This window comes from Ostrinia nubilalis, chromosome Z (assembly GCF_963855985.1).
Source record: "Ostrinia nubilalis chromosome Z, ilOstNubi1.1, whole genome shotgun sequence".
Lineage (NCBI taxonomy): Eukaryota > Metazoa > Arthropoda > Insecta > Lepidoptera > Crambidae > Ostrinia > Ostrinia nubilalis.
In genome coordinates, this window is record NC_087119.1 from 421180 (window position 1) to 442274 (window position 21095).

At 36.3% G+C, this 21095-nt stretch overlaps 2 protein-coding genes across 2 annotated transcripts in view; both read right to left on the bottom strand.

The window, feature by feature from the left end:
* Nucleotides 1-10374, bottom strand: part of LOC135086822 (protein cycle) — a 110256-nt gene extending 99882 nt beyond the window's left edge. Inside the window, exon 1 of the mRNA XM_063981623.1 lies at nucleotides 10083-10374. The gene's annotated coding sequence lies outside the window, so the exon portion shown is untranslated. The remainder of the gene's footprint in view (nucleotides 1-10082) is intronic.
* A 5485-nt stretch (nucleotides 10375-15859) lies between these two features.
* Nucleotides 15860-21095, bottom strand: part of LOC135086910 (G-protein-signaling modulator 2) — a 32022-nt gene continuing 26786 nt past the window's right edge. The window contains exon 14 of the mRNA XM_063981729.1: nucleotides 15860-20995. Within this exon, the coding sequence (XP_063837799.1) occupies nucleotides 20945-20995 (51 nt within the window). The 3' untranslated portion in view covers nucleotides 15860-20944. The remainder of the gene's footprint in view (nucleotides 20996-21095) is intronic.

Sequence of the window (21095 nt, forward strand, 5' to 3'; positions counted from 1 at the left end):
TGGATAAACCTTCAGCTACGGAAATCATACAGATAAGTTTGCTCAACCAGGTAACCAAAAAAAGTATTATTCAACCAGGCAAAACATTTTGCTGAAGAAAAATTATGCGGTTCGTCCCACTTCACATTGTAGTACAAGAATTTCTATCTTTAGAGTTTTCAAATAAATAGTCATTAAATGATGTTAACTACTAGCAATGTATTAATTTGTGTATGTATTATTATTAGCATTCAACTGCCCGAGGCTGCATCATGTAATGTAAATATCCTGTATTACAGGCATATATTATCGAGTTACATAATCACAAAAACACCCTAAACTTTCCTTTTAAAGTTCAAATGGCCAACAATTGAAACTTTTCACCTGTTAGCTAATTCGCGTGAATACAATTATTCAGTAGTCAATACCTATGCAGCAAACTTTCCGAATAGGGTTTTTGTTTCAACAGAAAACAATGTAATTTTTAAGGCTTTTAGTTTTCAACAAATGTTTTCCCATTCATAGCCAGGGCCTTTATTTAAACGGTGCAAATAGCTTTCCAACTTTCTTTTTGGGGTGATTGTACCCACATAATGCTAACTTTGAGGGACTAACAACAAAATATCTGCGAAATCCCGAGTGATGAGAAGTGTATAATTTATTTTTGAATTCAATGTTGATCTTTTAAAAACCAACTACTTACAAAAAATACTTTATTTATGAGAATGCACTAGATTCAGATTCATTATTACCTATGTAATATTTTAAGGAAGCTCCAATTAATTACACTGCACAACAGCATTTCTGATGATTGGGTTATGTTACATGATATTAGTCCAATTTTTAATGACGATTTCAAATCTGTGATTGAAATGTCTGTATCAGCTCTGGTTAAAAAAATATGACACTTGGGTCTTTTTGTAAAAAAAACACTCTTTTTTTAGAGATGATCCTATTTTATGAAGTTGTTAAGTTGAAAAACCTTTCTTTTATTTGACTTCCTTGCTGATGCTGAAGGCAGACAGCTCTTCTGAATGATTCAACAGCAGTCAGCCATCATGTGTGCATTCCAGTGGCCATGATAGCGTCCCTCTATCGTGCGGAGGCCCTGGTGGATTTGCTCGCTATGTTCTTCTCTTAGATCCTTAAGAGTTGTGATAAAATTGTTCAGGTGATTGCGAAGAGAGTGTAATTCGATGTTTATATTACATCCAACCAAAAAAACATGTTTGTAAGTGACTCATACGTTGTTCGATGTGTAAGAATAGTAAGATTTTTTCGGATTTTCCAAAAGAAAATTAAATTGCCAAAATAACTCATTCCATGTCTTTTCGGAAGACTTGAAGATCCTAAATCTCTAAAACGATCGTTTAAACCATCTTGGCTACATGGTTTTGAAAATTTCGGGTCACATTCAAAGTCTCCACCACACTGACAGTTTTCGCCTCAAAATCCTCATGTGAAGTATCAACATGAGGTTCAGGTGACTTCTTAGGGTTGAAAAGACGTCTACATGCCAAACGTATGCAAGGAATTACCATTTAGTTCAATATTTTTTGGTTAATACCATTTCTGTTCAAAAATAAAAAATAACAGTCGTCGCGATGGTTCAAGGGTTCTTTTCAGATCATAGCGGTTTCGTACCTAAATCTACACATATTCTTATTTGTTTATAAACGTAAAAACTCAACGCATCTTTTCCACGCCTTTTGCGGAATTCAAGGCTTATCTTTCATTTCCACTGGGTCCCCAAACTAATTTTTGTAAGCCAATTTTACGAACTTTGTCACATTTAAACGGATTATTTAAACATATCCTCTCCGCAAATGAAACAAAATTGATTTAGATCATTCACACAAACACTTCTTAATGCTACCATATTAAATTATACATAGAAAACATAGTATTTTTTGAACTGTCGGCGAATTAAGACTGAAATTTAGCAATTTTTGAGTGAAAGCTATAACCCGTAAACAAGAGCTGCTACGAAAAAATGGACGGCAGATTCAGAATCAGCGACGTCAAATTAGTAAACATCATGTAATGAAAGTCAATCATCAGCCAAAAGTTGCAATTTTGTTGTGCAGTGTTATAGGTGTAAAATTCTAAATTGAATAAAGATTTTCCATTTTCATACTTTTTATTTTAGAACTACTCGATCTGAAACGCTTTGACCGACCTCGCAGTATTTCAATCAAAATGTGAATGTTTACTCGAGTGCATCAATCTGAATCTGAAGCTTTGCCCATGAGAACAGTAATAAAAGTAAACCATCAAAACCCCGCAATTTAGTGCTCGCATAGGAAAATCGTTTCCTTTCCCATTGCTTTTCACATTTCTTTGCAGTTTTTTTGACTTCATAAAGCAAATTCATTTCACCGCATCAAACGAACCTAAGATTACAGTAAAAAAAATACAGAAGTCACGTGACTGCGGATTACCAATACCCAATGATTGTGGCCGATACTGATCAGTTGCATCAAATGCTCCAGGTTTCAGCAACAAATCGATACAACCCTGCCAGTGCCTAACTCGCATCATCAGGATCAGCATGTCTTTTCTTAAAGGCTACTAAACCATTGATTGTCACCTGTCATCCGCTTTGCAATGGGCGGAAATCGAACTTTAACTTCAAACTCCTCCTATGTTCTTCTGATTAATTTCGTTGCGGGTCCAACCAATGACAGTTTAACTTCCCCCCGGGACAAACTTGGCCTTCACTGGTTGGGTTTTATTTATTGGCGGTCAAGCTGTAGATCCTGGCTACACAGGCTACACAGGAGTTGCAGCGGTGGGAACGAGAGGTGGGAATAGTCCCCGTAACGCGCATCAGATCAAGATGAGCCAAAAACATAAATTGAGCCAAAAGCGTTAGCAGGTCAAGTCCATTACAGGACAGTGATCGCCGCCAACCAAAATACCGACCTATTAACAGATGCAAATATCCATTTTCGTCCAGATATTATGCCAGTGCCGATGAATAAATACAGATTTGAGCAAGTTGATGATCATTAGGTCAGTTTATATTTATTAGTTGATTTCTCTTCAGCCACGAAAAACATGTAGATCAATCGTGAGGTTAATATTTTTTGGGTTAATGCCTCACTTTTTATTTTTCTATCAAGGTCACGAACCTAGCATCCAGACTTAATGAGATATGATATGAAAATACTCAATATTAAATAGACATTAAACCTCAGGCGTGCAGACTTCAGAAAATATTGGACTGACTAAAAGTAATCGCACCAGAGCATAAGCAGCTCGTCTAAAATGGAGCTCCAAATCAATAGCCTTCACTCTGCTTTATCAGCGTATTCTATGATTACATCTCAGCGTCGACTTCCTCCTATTTTCTCCTTTTTCATTTCTCACGGGTATATTGACGGTTAGTTGTCCCTTGGAGTTACCTTATGTTAGGTACTGACTACTACCACAGCTACAACTGACTTAATATCTTGTTGATGAAAAGATTTTTATTTTCTTTAAAATCATTACAATTTGCTGTACTCTCCGAAACATGACACTAATATTAGAAACAATGCATTTTTATCTTTTACTTAAAAAAATAAGAGCCTGATGAAACATTTGTTATCATGATAACAATGCATAAATGTGCTCATTATCTTTTGATGTAATCTTCGCAACAGACATTGGATAATGTTGCAGACATAACAATATTGTTATCTAGTAATATAACAGCTCAGAGTAGGTAGTATGTTAAAATGGGTTAGAAAGGTATCTGACTGAAATTGAAGAGATCTCCAATTTCAGTCAAACAATCATTATTACAATTATTATAACATTTACTAAATTGGTATATAACATTTATGTATTGTTATTGGAAGTGTAGTAGCGTCGCGTTCAGGTCGCGGGATTACGAGAGCGGCTGGTAACGAGCCCACCGGCCTTGTGCTCTAAGCCATTTTTTTACGGGGAAAAATGCGTTGAATCGCATACCTACCCTGCGGGGACAGGATAGGTTATGTTGGGCTCACCAAGTCAGAAGGACGAGGCATACCCACTAAAAAGACCCCGGTGCTCCGTCACTCGCCATAAGTGGGAGGAAACTGTGGGTTTCCGGACAAAGCCTTCTCTACCACAGCCCCCCCGGTGTGCTCTAAGCCTAAGCCAACGTCGGTCAACATCGGTGGTGTCAGCGAATTTCCCAAAGAAATAAAAATACACATTTACTTATCAGGCACAATCGCACAGATGAGACCGAAAACAACATGTTTTAACAAACGCTGGTGGTAACACAAGAAGTAGCTCAGCATCTCGCAGCGTTTGTAGGCCGTAGTATAGTCACGCAAATATGTTTCTAGGCTGAGCAAGCCACGTATCTGAGCACACCAGGCAGTCTGCCAACAAGGAGAGATTGCGTGAGATCATGTGGAGAGACAATCTGGTCAGGTGGGGATTCTTGGATGTCTTAAACATGGAGTGCAGGTGCGGTTTTGTTCCCCAGTCGATGAAGCACCTGATGTCATGCCCTGAGTGCCCAAGCAACTGCACTCAGGAGGATTTTAATGAGTGCTACTGACAACGCCACTCTTGTGGCGAAGTTTTGGGCTGACACTGTGTAGGTTTGTTGTCGACACCAAAAGAAGAAGATGTGGAGAGCTGTAGGTATCCGCCTTTACTATCGAAGTGACAACGACGGCTCTGTCAAGAGTGAAACCACAGGTTCTAGTTATTTTAAAAAATAAAGGAAAGTTTTCTTGGAGTAAAATTTTCTATCTCTATAGTATGAGTTACTTTCACTCCAGGTGCTATTACAAAATTCCATCCTGTGATACGGGGTGCTGAGCTTCTCAGTGATAAATTTTGAAAATGATTAAACAATATCATATCAATGTTGATTGGTGTTTCAGATGGATAAGATCATTGGAAATTAATGTAGAGTTTCGGTAGAAATCAAACTATCTCTTATTAAATAGACTCGAAGGGGAAAATTGAAATCAAAAATGAGGTTTAGTGGAGGAACATAAAATATAACTTTAGCAGATTCATAAAAATACTTTTTTAGAAAGAAATACCTAATGAATGTTCCAGAACAGTTTGGCAATTCGGATTTTTTAAACAGAACGAAATCTACACAGGAAAAGCCGCCTGCATAAGCTTCTAAAATATTAGTACGGAATTTCAAACAGGCATAATATTATAATACATTCATAGGCAACGCAATAAAAGCACACTGGGTTTGCTATAAAAACTAAATTTAAGGAAATATCGTACCGTATTTTATTTTTAAGAAAAACAATAAACAGTTTGATTTAAGCTGCAATTGAGAATCTTAAAATAGAATGTGATATTCTAAATAAACGCAAACAGATTTAACTTTGCATTGTGTGCTTTAATGAGATGAAAAACATACTAAAATCGGCCTAAATGTCTTTCGAAGTCAAAATAAACACGTGGAACGAGAAGTGATCATTAATATGCGGGTTTTATATAGACTGCTGGCTTATGAAATATACAGGGTGAAAACGATAAGTGATCTCACTCGTTTATTTCTAAACTTTACAAGATATCGTAAAACAGGTTACTGATTCTGGAAGTGCTTCACGAACTCTTTTAATCGGTATCAATAATTTACAGAATTAACTGGTTCTATCCGAAAATCAAATGTTTACAGCTTCCGTATTAAATATATGCCAACTTTTAAAATAAACTCGTTAATTGCATACTTATTTAAACTTATTTTGAAAACATTTGGTTTTAGGCTTTATTGCTGTAATATTATCAAGAGATGAGTGCTATGACACTGACATTGATTCTGTAACCTACTATTGATACCGTTTGATAGAGCTCGTGAAGCACTTTTAGGATCAGTAACTGGTTTTTTGATATCTTGTATAGTTTAGAAATAATCGAGTGAGATCACTTATCGTTTCCACCCTGTATTACAGTATGTATTTTTAACTCATTTAATGTATTGTAATTTAACCACCCTCTCCAGATAGAATATATACCTATCAAGCTAACGTTAAAGTAGGAATTATACTGCGATGTCCTTCAGTAAACAATCGCTAGTGTGAATGTTTGCATAGCATCTATTTTCTAGGAATCTGAATGCTCGGACACCAGCAGAATAGACTGAAAACGACACTCGTGTCATGTCGCGCACGTCTCGGCCCACCTGATAGGTTTCCGCCGACAAATTAACTTCGTAGCAACTACTTAGCTGTGTCCGCGACTTCCGCGAAAAAAAAATACTAGAAAGAAAAGGCTTCTCCACATTATTATCCTGCATATTCTAAGGTCCTAAATTCAGCATAAAATACAAAACGAAGATACTTGCCCTGCCCTCAGCTCCGAACTGAATCTGAGTTCAGATAGATGTTATTTTTAATATCTTTCAAAAATGTATTGAATCAGTGTCTTGGTAAAGAGAATTAACCCATTTATTCTGCTAAAGGCATTAAAGATTACTATTTTTTTAATTTCAGCGTGTTAGCTGCTTCCTAAATCCTTCATATTTGAAAAATTTATAAAAGTTTTACCTGAAGTTATTACCAGGAGAATTTATATAAGCAAATTGAAATTTTAACTAAAAACTGAAAGCTGCGGGCAGGCGATCGGGGATACCAAATGAATGTAAACAATGATGGTTTTTCCCAGACTATTGACTCTACCCTATACGTATGGTGTAGTTATATTATCTGACAATGTAATGAACTCGGATAACATTGCCTATTTCGAAGTATTGTATTGTGGAGTTAAATTATTCATGTAAGTCGAGAGCATATGAGAATAATTAACAGTTTAACCGCTAGAAACTGGGTACTATTATCAGTAGCGGTGACTACTCGTAACTACTAATTTATTTGAACAATGGGCGATAGAACACAGAATATTATTGTAGTGTTATCTCAAAAGCAAATTGTACGAGTTCATTCATTTGACTCTTCTAGTAGTCGTAGCCAGGTATCTATCTCCAAGTCGCCATGGGATTTGACTTTTCACGCATGACCTATATTCGATAACCCACATTCAAAGACAAAACATTTTCAAGGGTGAATTGCTTATCAAATATTTTTGTTACAGACTTTTAAGATGGAGCTGATGAAGTTTGGCGTTTTATTATGAAATCGTAACCTTCGATAATGTAGTTCCTTCTCAGGAGCATTAGGGGCTTTAACAATTTTCGTACCATTTGCAAAATATACCTCCCAGCAACTTCATTTAATTTGATCTGTACAACACTAACGGTACATACAAACATTCGTTTTCAATATGACTAGTCGTAGAATGCACTGCAAAGGGCCAAAAGTTTTGTTTACCTCTGCACTTCAACTTTGAACTTTAGTTGGAGAGGCAGGGGCGCAGGTAAATATTGGATGCTTTAAATCACATTTTCTTCCAAAATGATTGCCTGTTTTGGCAAAGTATGTGAAGTAATATGCGAATCTATACTCATGCTTTATAATCAACAAAATAGACCACTTAAAGTAAACACGAAAGTCGAAATATTTCGAGAGGAAAAGACCTCCCTATGGCGTGAGTTGTGGAAAGTTCTGGTCGATTTGTTATAGAGATTATGCAACTGTTAATCGGTCGCGTCGAATATCGATTAATATCGATAAGGGAACGTGTTTGTTTACCCGCAATGTTTATAAAATATTAGCAGGTGCAATTAACAACTGGGAAGGTACCTACTTTAAAATATTTGCGACTACTCCTTTTAGGGTGTTTTTAATATCGTGCGGATTTCATCACGGACGCGGGATTGCCCCGCATGCGTGACACCCGCCAGTGTCCTATCCATACAAGTATTTATTGTAATGCGTGGAATACGCACGCGGGACCACTAATACTTGTATGAAAAGGACACTTCACACGTGTCACGCATGCGGGGCAATCCCGCGTCTGTGATGAAATCCGCACGATATTAAAACTTTAAAAGCAAGTAATTTAAAAAATGCATTGGATGTTCTGGCAAAATCATATTTCATAAGTTTACTTTGTTTGTATCTAGTGCGCGGTAGGTGTACAGAATTTATCTATTCCTGCTTTTACAACATTAATGACGTCTAAGACTCGTGATAAACATTTAAATTGCTGAATGCTACGCACACTACTTTCGTCGTCAGTCATTACCTAGTCTATATATATAAAAGAAAGTCGTGTTAGTTACTCCACTTATAACTCAAGAACGGCTGAACCGATTTAGCTGAAAATTGACAGGGAGGTAGTTTAGAGCCAGGAGAAGGACATAGGATACTTTTTATCCCGTTCGAAATTTAAAAAAAAGTCTGCTTATTTATTGCCATTAAGGCGGAACAAAGTTCGCCGGGTCAGCTAGTTGTTTAATAAATCGAGCGTAAGAAAATACCATTTATAGTGCGTGTGTAGTTATATGACGTTATCGAATCGGTTGTAGATTCTTGTCATTAAAATTTGATGATGGGCCCTAGAGATAACTTAATTGGCCCTGCGCGGCGTTGTGCGAGCCGCGTGGAACTCCGTCGAACGTCGTGGAACCGCCTCGAGGCCGGCGACGCAACGCTGCGCGCGCGCACACGACACGCGATGCGTGTCACTTTCCTAGGATTGATTTTATAACAGACCCCTTTCATTTGCTAACTCTACGCATCTGATTACAAGTTCATTTTAATGTAGGTATGTACTAAGTATGTAATTTCTTTGATTTGTTATGTAAGTATCAAAATTAACTTAGCAACTTTGTGGCATCTAATAAGGTTTTAATAGGTGCTAAGAACAAAAATGAATTAGTCAGGTGTGTTTTTAATATGTACTGTGATATTAACTTAGTTCTAAGATACTTTCGAGTGCTTAGAAAATGTTGGGTAATTAAGAGTTACAATTTATGTAGGTACTAGAATCAATAGTAAATATTAAAACTTGTTTTGAATTCAAGTTTATACTCGTCTCAAATTAAAATAAGGTGTTCCATATTAAGTCAGCTAATAATAGTGTGTCATTGAATACATTATAAAATATTATAAATATTTTAAACTGGTACTATTACTTAGCCTGATTTTATTTTTGTCTTGAGATATTATATCAAGGTAGGTATTATAGGCATAATTTAGATTTAGAGATGATAGAATTATTAGCTTTATAGTTCAAAAATGCTGGTATTCTAAGAGACTTGAATGGTGCAGGTCATTAGACTTCAAAAAAGCAGACTATTATATGCCAATGTAGTTTCCAAATTAAAGACACCAAGCCTAAGGAAAGTTTGAAGCCCAGATTTTTTTTAAGTTTAATTTGACTAAAAATTGATTCTTTTTCTTCTAATTATAAGATAAAATATAAAGTGTTAAAACCAAGCAAGTAAACATGTTAACAGAACTAGCCTCTGTTTATTAGCATTGAATATTTACAGTCATTTTCCTCATGATTGCACTATTATTCCTAGACACAACTATGCAAGCGCCATATTTGATTTCTATAAAGTTACCACTGACACAGACAATTAGTTTATTGCAAATACCAAAAATGTACATATGAAATTATGTTTTTAGAATAGGTAACCATGAAAAATAAAAATACCCAAAAAGTGTGCCAGTCAACACATCAATTTTCACTGTTTTGAAACACACAACCTCAGACTTAGGTTAAGGGCAAGTTGCCAGACCAGCACTGACTTTTTTGGGTCCCAGTACTCCCAGACACTACTCTACTTCACAAGTTTAATAGACCAGAAATTAGAACTGTTTGTAAGTAGGTATCTGAATATTCATTAAAAAGAGAGTTGATACTAGCGCAAGACTATAATTTAATAGGAAAAATCATCTCTTGATATTTTAGGAACAATATCAGCGTATGTCAGTCTTAAGAATGTTGCGTAGCGCAGATAATATAAATCTAATGATCTATTATAACATCTAATAGCTTCTGTAATTTAAGAAACTTGTTTAGAAGTTAGAACAAAACTTTTTGATTAGTTATGTATGTATATATGTTGCTTTACTAATGTGATCTAAACAAAAACAGATGTAAAGTAACGTGTATACCATTCCAAACGTAAATAAATGTAACTAGAGCAACGTCCGAAGATATTATTCTGGTAAAGTAAACTTTAGAACAAAAGTTTGGAAAGATAGTTGGAAGTTTCAAACAATTATTATACTTACTGCCCACTCTTTGATGTACTAGGTCGGCTATGGAAATCGTCCATCCTGCGGTAAAAAGCATGGAAACTCCACGAACTGAGCAGTTATCAAATATCCAGACACTTGTGATCACAATACACAAAATAGTTTGAAAACACAATTTTCAACCACAAGATTTCAAAAACACATTTTAATGGAAAATACCGAGTCAAATAAACACACACGCACAAAAAACCAGTTTGAATTATACAATATTATGAAAGAATAAAGTACGATCTGAAGAAATCGCTGCCTGTTAGTCTTGTCTCAAAAAGTTTACAAACGTCACTGTCAATTATGATATGCTCGCCGCCAGGGTTGCCAGATATCAGCTAACTCAATTCGCCTAATTTTTCCTACCGAGTAGCCTAAATCGCCTAATATTTTTTTTTCTTAAAGTAGCCTAATTCGCCTAACATTTTGAGCTAAGTATACAAAAATTGCTTATACAAATACATATCAAATCGACACATTAATGACAAACAGCTGTTTATCTCTTTCTAACTTACCCATGGTGACGTATAAAAAAAGAGATAGATAATGTTTGGTCAGTACTCATTCTGGCGACTTTTTCATATGACGTCACTACCTGACTTGTGCCGAGTACATACAAGATTTAAGAAAACAACATGGCAATCAGCTGACAACTACACCTACACACACACACACACACAAACCTGTCAGCTGATTGCCTATATTGCGGCCATGTTGTTTTCTTAAATCGTGTATTTATAATGCGTGTAAGTGTGTGCGTAATGTATGTACTGAGCACGTTTATTTTAAAGTTACGCCAAGTCCATGAGATACGAGTATTACCTATCCTACAAATATTGTTATGCGAAAGCTAGTATCTCATATCTATACTTGTACGCACAGTACGCAATAGTTCTATCTCACTCTTATGAAGAGTGAGCGAATGGAAAGAACGGTGGATGTCTCAGATTAAGTGTTAGGTGGATGATGTGCATTATTACGTTTCGTTACTTTTGTTACATGCAAAATTTATTTTTCCAAGGTAATCGTGAAGTAGCCTAAATAGCCCGATCTTTTTTTCTAGGTAGCCTAAATGGCTACTGGTAGCCGTTGGCATTTTTTGGTCGCCATTTGACCCCCGAAGGTAGCCTAAATGGCGATAATTCGCCTAATCTGGCAGCACTGCTCGCCGCCACAGACAACAAAACTTTGACTTGGCGTGTTCTTGTAAGATAATAAAAATTTAATATTTTTGCTATAATCATTGAAACAAACTATAGAAGATGTTGGACCTGATTGGGGTCCGAAGGTGCAGCGACAATTATTATTAATGAACCCTATGTATTTTATTTTAGAACGTATTGGAGTACTTAGTTATTAAACTATTTTATTTATTTCTTGCTTTTTATTTTTTGAGCTTGTTAAGCCTAGGCGCAGACAACCGATTTTTAGTTGGCCGATAGTTGGGTCGGGCCATAGGATCGGGCAGGGCTGTTGATCATTAGTAAATGGACACTGTAAGAAAGTGCGAACACACCGATTTCGTATCGGTCGATTCTTTATACAAAGTAGAATCGGGTACAACAACTATCGGCCAACTTAAACTTGGTGGTCTGCGCCGCCCAGGCTAAAACTTATTTTATCAATGACTGTTGGCAATTCCATTAAGACTATTTTACTGACCAAAAACACCATTTAAAATTCAGCCAAAAAACCCTTAGCGAATTAAACCAATTCCTCTGTGAAAAAATCACAAAAAATAAATAAATCTTTCTTTGCACAATTTCACACAGCGCCATCTAGCCCCAAAGTAAGCAATTAATATGTTTAGTTGTGTTATGATGATGATGAGTGCTAGCCATGAAGCTAAAGATAAAAATGGAGGGCAGAGTTGGAACAAAAACTTGAGTCAAATACCTACTTATATCTATCTCGCTCTCTGCGGCCCTACCTCTCTTTTTAGTGTGAACTGTAGTATTGCTATCTTCTGATTTAAATCTCCTTGTAAATTCTTCGAAATAGCCAATTCACTAACCAAATCAGAAGTTAAACAAATAAATAATTAATATTTGAAACTAAGATTACCTAGTTAAATAAAGCATCACAAAATTGTCGGCCATTTAGGCTTAATGTGTTGGCGAATCAGGGAATTACAATCCCAATTCCTGGGTAATCGGTACCATGTTGCAACATCGGCCCAATCCGGCCCATCATGGCGGTTGTTTACTATTTTGTTTATTAAGCAGTTAATTTCGTTTGAGATTGTTTACAGGAAATAATCATTGTTTTATCACAAGAATTGGTGCAAAATTTTGTAGTGCGTGGTTGCGGTAGTACGTGGTGTCCTGGAAGTGACATAAGATTCCACGCGTAAGTGTTTATTTCGTGATTTCCGACATTGGATCATTGTAAACATTTTTCACATTTTTTACAGTAATTTCTTCCTAAAACGTTTTACCAGTAATTACACTTATCATTTTTAATGATACCTATGTCAAGAAATAAAGATTTTACATTGGATTCATTGAATTTGAGCAATTTTATATTTTTTGTTTATTTAGAAAGAGCGAGTCTGCCCACAGAGAGCGAGATAGTGATACTTAGTTTGTGCTTCAAGTAGGTATTCGGAGTGTGGCCTCCATTTTTATCTGTAGCTTCATGGTGCTAGCCAGGGTGCAGAAACTTCCATACTACGGTCATCGAAGTGAAACTTGCTTCCAAACAGCGACATCGGTGGATAAATTCAAATACTTTTTAACTACCCTAAAACGCTCTAGATGTCGCTGCTCCTGTTTCCTTCATAAAGTTAATATTCCTTCCGAAGGAATATTAACTTTATGGTTTCCTTCATATTTTCATTTTTTTCTTAATTAAAATATATTTGAGAATATTGTTAATTACATTGTGAAAACTTTTTTTTAAATGTAATTAATTTGTTTTAATTTAAAACTGAACGGTGACACTTTTCTCTATGGTGCTAAGCCATATCTTTAGCTTCATGGTGCTAGCATAACGGATTATTTTAGTGACTTAAACGCCATTGAAAATTCATATTCCCTATTCACAAACGATTCTTGCTTAAGTGAAGCAGCAAATTGAATGCACAGCGTTTATTATAGAGCTCTGTGATTGGTTCGTGTGTCACCCTGTGCGTCCACGCGCACTGTGAGACCTCATAGTAATGTTTGTGAATACGGGCGTTAGAAAACTAAACCGATCCTCTATGAAAAAAACACAAAATTAAATATCTTTTCTTTGGACAATTTCATACAGCGCCGTCAAACCCCAAAGTAAGCAGTTAATTTATGCTTGTGTCAAGGGTGTTATGGGTTCTGCCCGGCCGGGTATCGAACCCGGGACCTCTGAACCACTACTTAACTAGGTAATACAGTTCGTATCATTATTTAATTAGATTATCTGGGAAAATATACAGTGTGAGTCACGTTAAAGTGTACATATGAAAATAGATGAAACTAGACCTATTTTTATCGACAAAAAAGAGGTCAAAAATGTTTTGAGTTTTTTTTTTAATTTTTTATATAATTTTTTTTCTTCCAATTACTTATTGTAAAGAAAACGTTATAACTTTTAAACTAAGTGGTATATCCTGATAAAATAAAAACAGTAATAATGCTAAATAACAGGCAATACTAAAAAAATACATAAAATACACAAAAAAGGCCAACAAATAATAAAAAATGATACTTTTTGAAAAAAATCCGCTTTTAAATTCGTGTTTTTTTAGTTATTTGATAAATTTCTCCAAAAAATGCCCATATAATCGGTGGTTTTATTACTTTGTATTATTCTCTATATACACCACTACATTTTTATCACCGGAAAAAAAAAATCTGGGTAATGAGTTATTGATACTGATCCTATTTATGCAAAAAAAAAAGTTAAATAAAGCTACTCAAAATTTCATCCCAAAATTGGTAATATTTGGACACACGCGTCGCTAGCACTATTTACGCTCAACGCAAGGCCGCCCGTTACTATGGAGAGAGATGCGACGTTGCCGGCCCGACGCTTCCTAAAGGCGGCGGTGTACGTTTTTTGTGCGGCCATTATCACCCGCGAGCCACGAGCGGCCGCGGTCGGTCAGTTGCGCGCGCGCGAGCTCTTTATCGGTCGTGGTGAAGTGTCTTGTTAACATTGTATCAATCAAGTCAATAGTGTCGTGCAATTATTACGTTGTCTTACCAATTCACCTCACGTGAATACGTGTTAATGATACGTGCATTATTATTCTTGGCCGGAGAAATTGTGTAGTGCAGTTTTGCGACTGTACCGGGACAGCCACACTTCAGCACGATGCAGGGTGCTTATCAAAGCATTGAATTTTGCCGGTCCTAAGGCCGATCCTAAGCCCGGGTAAGTATGAAGGGAAAGTTGAATTATTTTTATTATTTTACCTAAGCGCCTACTAAAACCACCATCTAAAACTGTTCGCACCACTCAGCTGTTATTATGGCGGATCTTAAATTCACGAACTACGAACGACGCGCGATCTCAATTGGAGTTACACAGTAGGTATTATTATTAACTAGTGTTAAAAACTCACAGAAATACAACGTGACGTATTACGTAATTACTAAATTACTGTTTTCGTCCTTTGCCCTGCGTTCAATTACAATTCTAATTACCTACTTGAAATGTTGCAATAAAAATAGCCTAAGATAGGTAGCTAAGTAATACATTATTATTATTCTGTGATGATAACACTGAAAGCCGCTGTTTTGGCAGATCTTTAAATTACATATTTCTTTTAAAGTCGTAGTAGCCTCGTAACGACACATTGGTGTGTATTCGTAACGTATTCACAGTAGGTAGGTATTTCATTGTATTATTAACTTACAATTAGTGTTAACAGTCAGAATACCACGTAAAGAAGTACGTAAGTGTAATGAAACACTTATTACAACTCAAAATTACTTGAAATTAGTTGAAATGTTGCATTGTAATGGTCTAAATTAGTAATAATAACACTGGAAGCGTGGTCAAGGCGTGAGCGAGACAGACAGATCAATGTGCGAGCGCGTACGACTACTCTACTGAATGAACGAGCAGCGGAGTGGCCCAGCTGTGACGCGTAAAATAGGGACTAAAGAAAATTTAATAAAAAAATTAACTTTATAAAAATTTAATTTTTTTTTTTTACTTTATAATTTTCACACATTTCTACATAACCTGTTAAAAATTTTCCGGTGATAAAAAAGTAGTAGTGTATACGTAAAACCAAAAATCGCATGTCTCTATCCCTATCACAACGTAAAATAAAAAAACCATAAAAATTGGTCTAATTGATCCCAGAGGTGAGCCCAAAGTGAGGTCTATTTTCAAGTCACATTTATTGTAAATGTTAATCATTTATTTAAAAATGAATTTTATTTTTCTTTAAGGATATTTATTGGGCTTTCAAATAACACCAATATTGTTGGGGTACCATGATTGTGTCAGAAGAAAATCTTTAAAGTTCGCGTCGCGGAAGGTGCGGTTTATTTGATGTTGAGTCATCTATATCAGTAAAGGAGGACGTACACTTATCTGCGCCGCATTTTCCTAAAAAGCGTTCGATGCGTGCGGCTGGCGCATTTGTTCTACTCAATATGACGTGATGGACAAACATCATCACTACACAAAATACACGGGCTAGGAGCTTCGGACGTTATGTATGGAGTTAGTCAGACAAACGGATTGAAAAATAATCGGACCTTGACAGGACCAAATGTAGAAGAGCCCTTGTTGATTTGATTTGGTGGGGTGCTCAAGAAATAAAAATACAGTTTATTTATTATAATTTAATGCATAATTTGGCTTTCATTAGTGTCCTAGAGTAACAATTTCTTAGACGTAGTCGAAGAGGTTCCTATGTAATATGCAGTTGTTGGTTAAAGCACTTTGTGATTGTGAACTTAGACGTGGGTTTAAAACTCAAGACAGATCCTAATATATCGGCAGCGTTCAGTAGATGTGAAGCAACACCGCAGCCTCGATTGACCATCCATTTGTCGGATTCAGTCTGTTGATGATATGCCAGCATGATACTAAAGCTGAGTTTTATTTAAACCCGATAATTTGAAGTAACAAGTCCACATTACATAGGAAGTACTGCACACGTTTGGCATCAGTACACTCAGTACTATTTTGATTATAGTATTTGGTGTTGTGTTAAACAACATAGATTTTTATACAATTTCATAGAGATCACATAAACATTCAATAACACTGTATTTTCGAGTGACACATTTGTTTTTACTAAATTGTTTTGGTTAAACTTCCATTCAAATGGAGTATTATAATAATGCCATTACATATTTGTTTAAGGTACAAATATGTATTAATTAAAAAAAGAAAATAAGTTTTAGTACATAGATCGAGATATTATACAGTTTACTCTTCAGTCGGTTTTGTAAAGTTGACTTATAGTATTGATTGATTTAGAGCTTAAAGTCAAAATAGGATTTAATAATGTATCAATGATATTATGACATTGTGTGACACTCGCAACACTAACATTGATATACGAGCAATACTCCTTGGAGGCCTCTTTAATCTGAGATCTCTTTAACACTGAATGAGCATTCAGATTCCTAAAAATCTGATGTCATTAAAATTCACTCATGTGTGAAGATCAAAAACTAATCGCCTGCGCAAGACCTTGACAACAGGAAATTTTGATGGTTTTCAACATTATGTCATAATTACGAACAAGTAATATTAAGTTTACATAGAAACGAGTCAATTTTACATATATTATTCACATTCAAATCTCAAAAATCGCTGGATGGTATTTACAAGGGCAACAGCTTTTGTATTAAAATCAAAGACAGTAAATATGTTTATCCATATTATTATCCCTTCTTATAATTTAGTACATTACACCACAGAAGAAGTATTTTTGGAACATTCGAATTTCATATCGCATACAGACTGATTCGCAAGGTTGGCGAAGATTCGTATGGAAATAGGAATTAGAAAGTTACAAAAGTACATCTCCTGGCCATGGACGGCGATCGACTTCGCACCAACTGGCTATCCCCAAATCCGATCCAACACAAATTTTGTTTCACATTTGCTAATATACAATTTGACTTTAGCCCCTAACATCACATAGCAGCACATCTCAGCTTCGGTCTTTAAATGACACGATAAAAATGATATCGTCATAACTGTACACAGTATACTGAAGTAGAAAAAATAGATAATATAAAATATTGTAGGCCGTAAATCGGGCCAAAACTTTCGAGATAGTTCATCAGACACGCGTTACCGCTACGTGCTTAGATAAAACATTGCTACTTGCTACACCAAACGTGAAAAACATAAAACACCAGTTAATTAATTATACCAAACGAACGCTTACTTACACTATTCGAGTAAGTAGTACGACATTACAACCATAATAAAAAAGTGGCTTGTTCCCTAAAGGCATGTGACAAGCCTTTACAAGTAGTTTTGCTACGCGTCCCTTTTTACAGTCGCGGTGGCCTTGAGCCAGAATCAAATAGTGCTTTTAAACTTCAATAAACATAAACAATCACGAATCATTATTATGGTTTAAATGTCAAATTACTGTCCAGTACCTTGTCAACTGAACGTGTCACTTGATTTAATTATTTCTAAATGTTTTGGTGTGGTATATTAATAAAGCAACATACAATTATGTACATCTTAGGCAGCAGATCGAGTGCGTAAGATTTGTGCGACAATAACGCAAGCACCGATTACTATTTATACGGAGCTATGTGATACTAATCTTAACATAAATGTTCCAAAGTCCTCTAAGAGAGTTATATTTATTATTAAAAATGTGATATACCATGGGATGGCGTAAAACCAGACAATATTCACAACCCCTAACACTATTACTCTTGATACATTCCAACAGCATCTATTATTTGAAACGATCTTATTAGGTTTTTGATAATATTTGTTTTATTGGAGTTCTAAAAGTCCAGTCTCCCGTCCTTTTCGTGTGATAAGTAAAAAACTCAAGACACGAATTAATATCAAGCATCTGAGTCGGTCGGTGTAAAGATAAAATTCATCTGAAGCGCGCAAGATCTAGCAGCGCTTGCCGTTTATGCCAGGCGTGACTGAGACACACGGGACTATTCCCACCTCTCGTTCCCACCACTGCAACTCCTGTGTAGCCAGGATCTACAGCTTGACCGCCACAAAAACCCAACCAATGAAGGTCAAGTTTGTCCCGGGGGAAAGTTAAACTGTCATTGGACCCGCAACGAAATTAATCAGAAGAACATAGGAGGAGTTCGAAATTAAGGTTCGACTTCTCTCCATTGCAAAGCGGATGACCGGTGACAAACAAAGGTTTAAAACCTTTAAAAAAAAGTGACTGAGACACACGTAAACCAGAAAAATTACGCAACTTGAAAATAATCACAATATTTGCTGTCGGAATATACAATATACCCTACAATAATAGTCACCTACGTACTAGAGTACAACATTGCAAATCTTAGTTTATCAATTCCATCAGTGAATACGTCTAGTTACTATTACTTCTAAGAAGTAGAAAAAATAAATGCGTCTGGAATGAAAGCTGCACGTCGGGTGCTGTGAGAGAGGGTACATGGCACCGCCACTCGACAGGCAACCGATGTCCGGCACTGATCGCGCTGGGTCAAAATTATTGAATGAGGGCTATCGTTTTTATACTTAACAGTTGGCACCCCTGGCGATTGACAGGACCTTACTCTACAGTGGCGCCATCTTGATGAGTGCAAATGCGATAGTCTTCCTACCACTTTAGCGCTCACCAGTTGGTGCCACTGTCTTCGCTACTAGCAAGTGACAGGACCTTACTCTACAGTGGCGCCATCTTGATGAGTGCAAATGCGATAGTCCTCCTACCACTTTAGCCCTCACCAGTTGGTGCCACTGTCTTCGCTACTAGCAAGTGACAGGACCTTACTCTACAGTGGCGCCATCTTGATGAGTGCAAATGCGATAGTCCTCCTACCACTTTAGCGCTCACAAGTTGGCGCCACTGTCTTCGCTACTAGCAAGTGACAGGACCTTACTCTACAGTGGCGCTAACTGGTGAGCGCTAAAACGATAGCCCTCATTGTGATTACTTTACTACCTCGACACTACAAGGTAGTAATCACAATTAATGGATAATGTCATGCACCCTATTTCTGCGTGAGACAAGGTATCTGATATCACTTGGTGTCACTCGAAGCACCTTGTGACAGCCAGTGCCGCCAGCTGCAAATTGCGTATGAAACCGAATATAGTCCCGTAGTCAAAATACAGTAAGTTAACTTCATTGATAGCTTGGATAAATTGTTCATACGTCTCTCTCGTCTCTTTATATAATTTGCAGATGGCGCCAGGAGCAACTCGCCACAACGGGATCCATCCCAACAAACAGTCTAAACCTTTCTTAACATCTCCTACATTTTCTGACCCTAGAAACTTGAAGAGATCAGGTACGAAGTATCCAAAAACAATACGTTTAGCTCAGAGGGTATAATCCAGAGACGGTTACTATCAGTAAAACTAACAGCAAAGATATTCTTCTTTTATAAGAACAATACTGAATCGTTTTAGAGATAGAGGACGATCCCTGAATGTATCCCAATAAGGTGAGACAGAAGATTCCTGCCAGTGCCAACCAGGCAAAAGTAGACCACCTACAAAGAACTGCTTAAAACTATGTCTTTGTAAATCAAAAAATTATAAAAATTATTGCCAAACTAGAGCAAAAAGTTGTAAACAATCATAAAAAGTTCATAAATTTATATAGTTATACAAAATCATTGTGCAACTTTTGTCGCAGTCAAATAATAATAATAACTAACTTATTATAATTCCGTTTATAAATAACCGTAAGCGGGGTCCATTTGTCCATACAATAAAACACCAAATAAAATATATTAAACCTAAGTTAAATTCATAATGAGTACATCGATGAATATTATACTTACGACCTAACATTGATTATGCAATTTAAATTGAATATTAATTAAAACGGAATGCTGTGGCAGTAATAAATTAATAATCACTGAATGAGTAACCTTAACGAGAAATTCCATATTAGAAGATAATTATTTACTAATTCAGTGGCTATTTAATTGTTTCATAGATATTTCGAAAATAGTGGAGTTAGTCTGCTTCCGACGCGGCTCGCGTCTAAATGAAGGTAGGGCGTCCAGTCTTAGTCCGTAATCCTATATAACTACACTAAGTAAATATAGGTGTATGGTCGATGGGAAACTTTTGATACTGGGTGGATGAAATTTCGATAATATTGTCTATGGATACCATAATTGACTCTATGGAAGCTTTTTGGTCTGACAGCGGAAACGTGTCTTTTCCATTTACTACTTACTTTAGAGACCGAAGTCTTCGAATCGGGAACTAAGTCGGGTCAGGGTCATAAACGTTACTGGAGGACGCCCAGTCATTACTAACGATATGAGGGAAACACCCGCGGGAATCGATACAAATATATACCATCAGAAAGAGCAACCGGTTCCATTAACGTCTATATAAACCACATTCATGAAAAGATTCCATTATCAGGTTACGTGCATTAATATTATTATGACTCAGTATACTTTACGAATCGTAACAACAGTCATGTGTGAAAATTTTCTAGTTTCTACTACTAGGTGGCGTCACTGAGACGATAATGCTCAAAATCGTAATAAAAATCATCCAGTTGTTTCATTTACGATATCATATACTTGCCATCCCTATTTTTAGCCATTTCCGAATTATTCGAGCAATGTCGCAGTTATTATAAATTTCGTCATTATTAGTAGCACACGGCTCAGTGCAGCCGCCTAGCAAGTGACGAAGTGACAACAAAAACATGGTGGCGTCCAACGTCCAAGTCTTTACTTCTTGGAGTTTGAACCGGTTTTTTGGCGATTTTCTTGCAGCGGGATCTGAAAATACGAGAATAATGAATCAATAACATACATTTATTACTACGATTTTCGTCCGTAGGCCTGCCTAAAAATCTGGGACAGTTCAAAGTAGGTCATC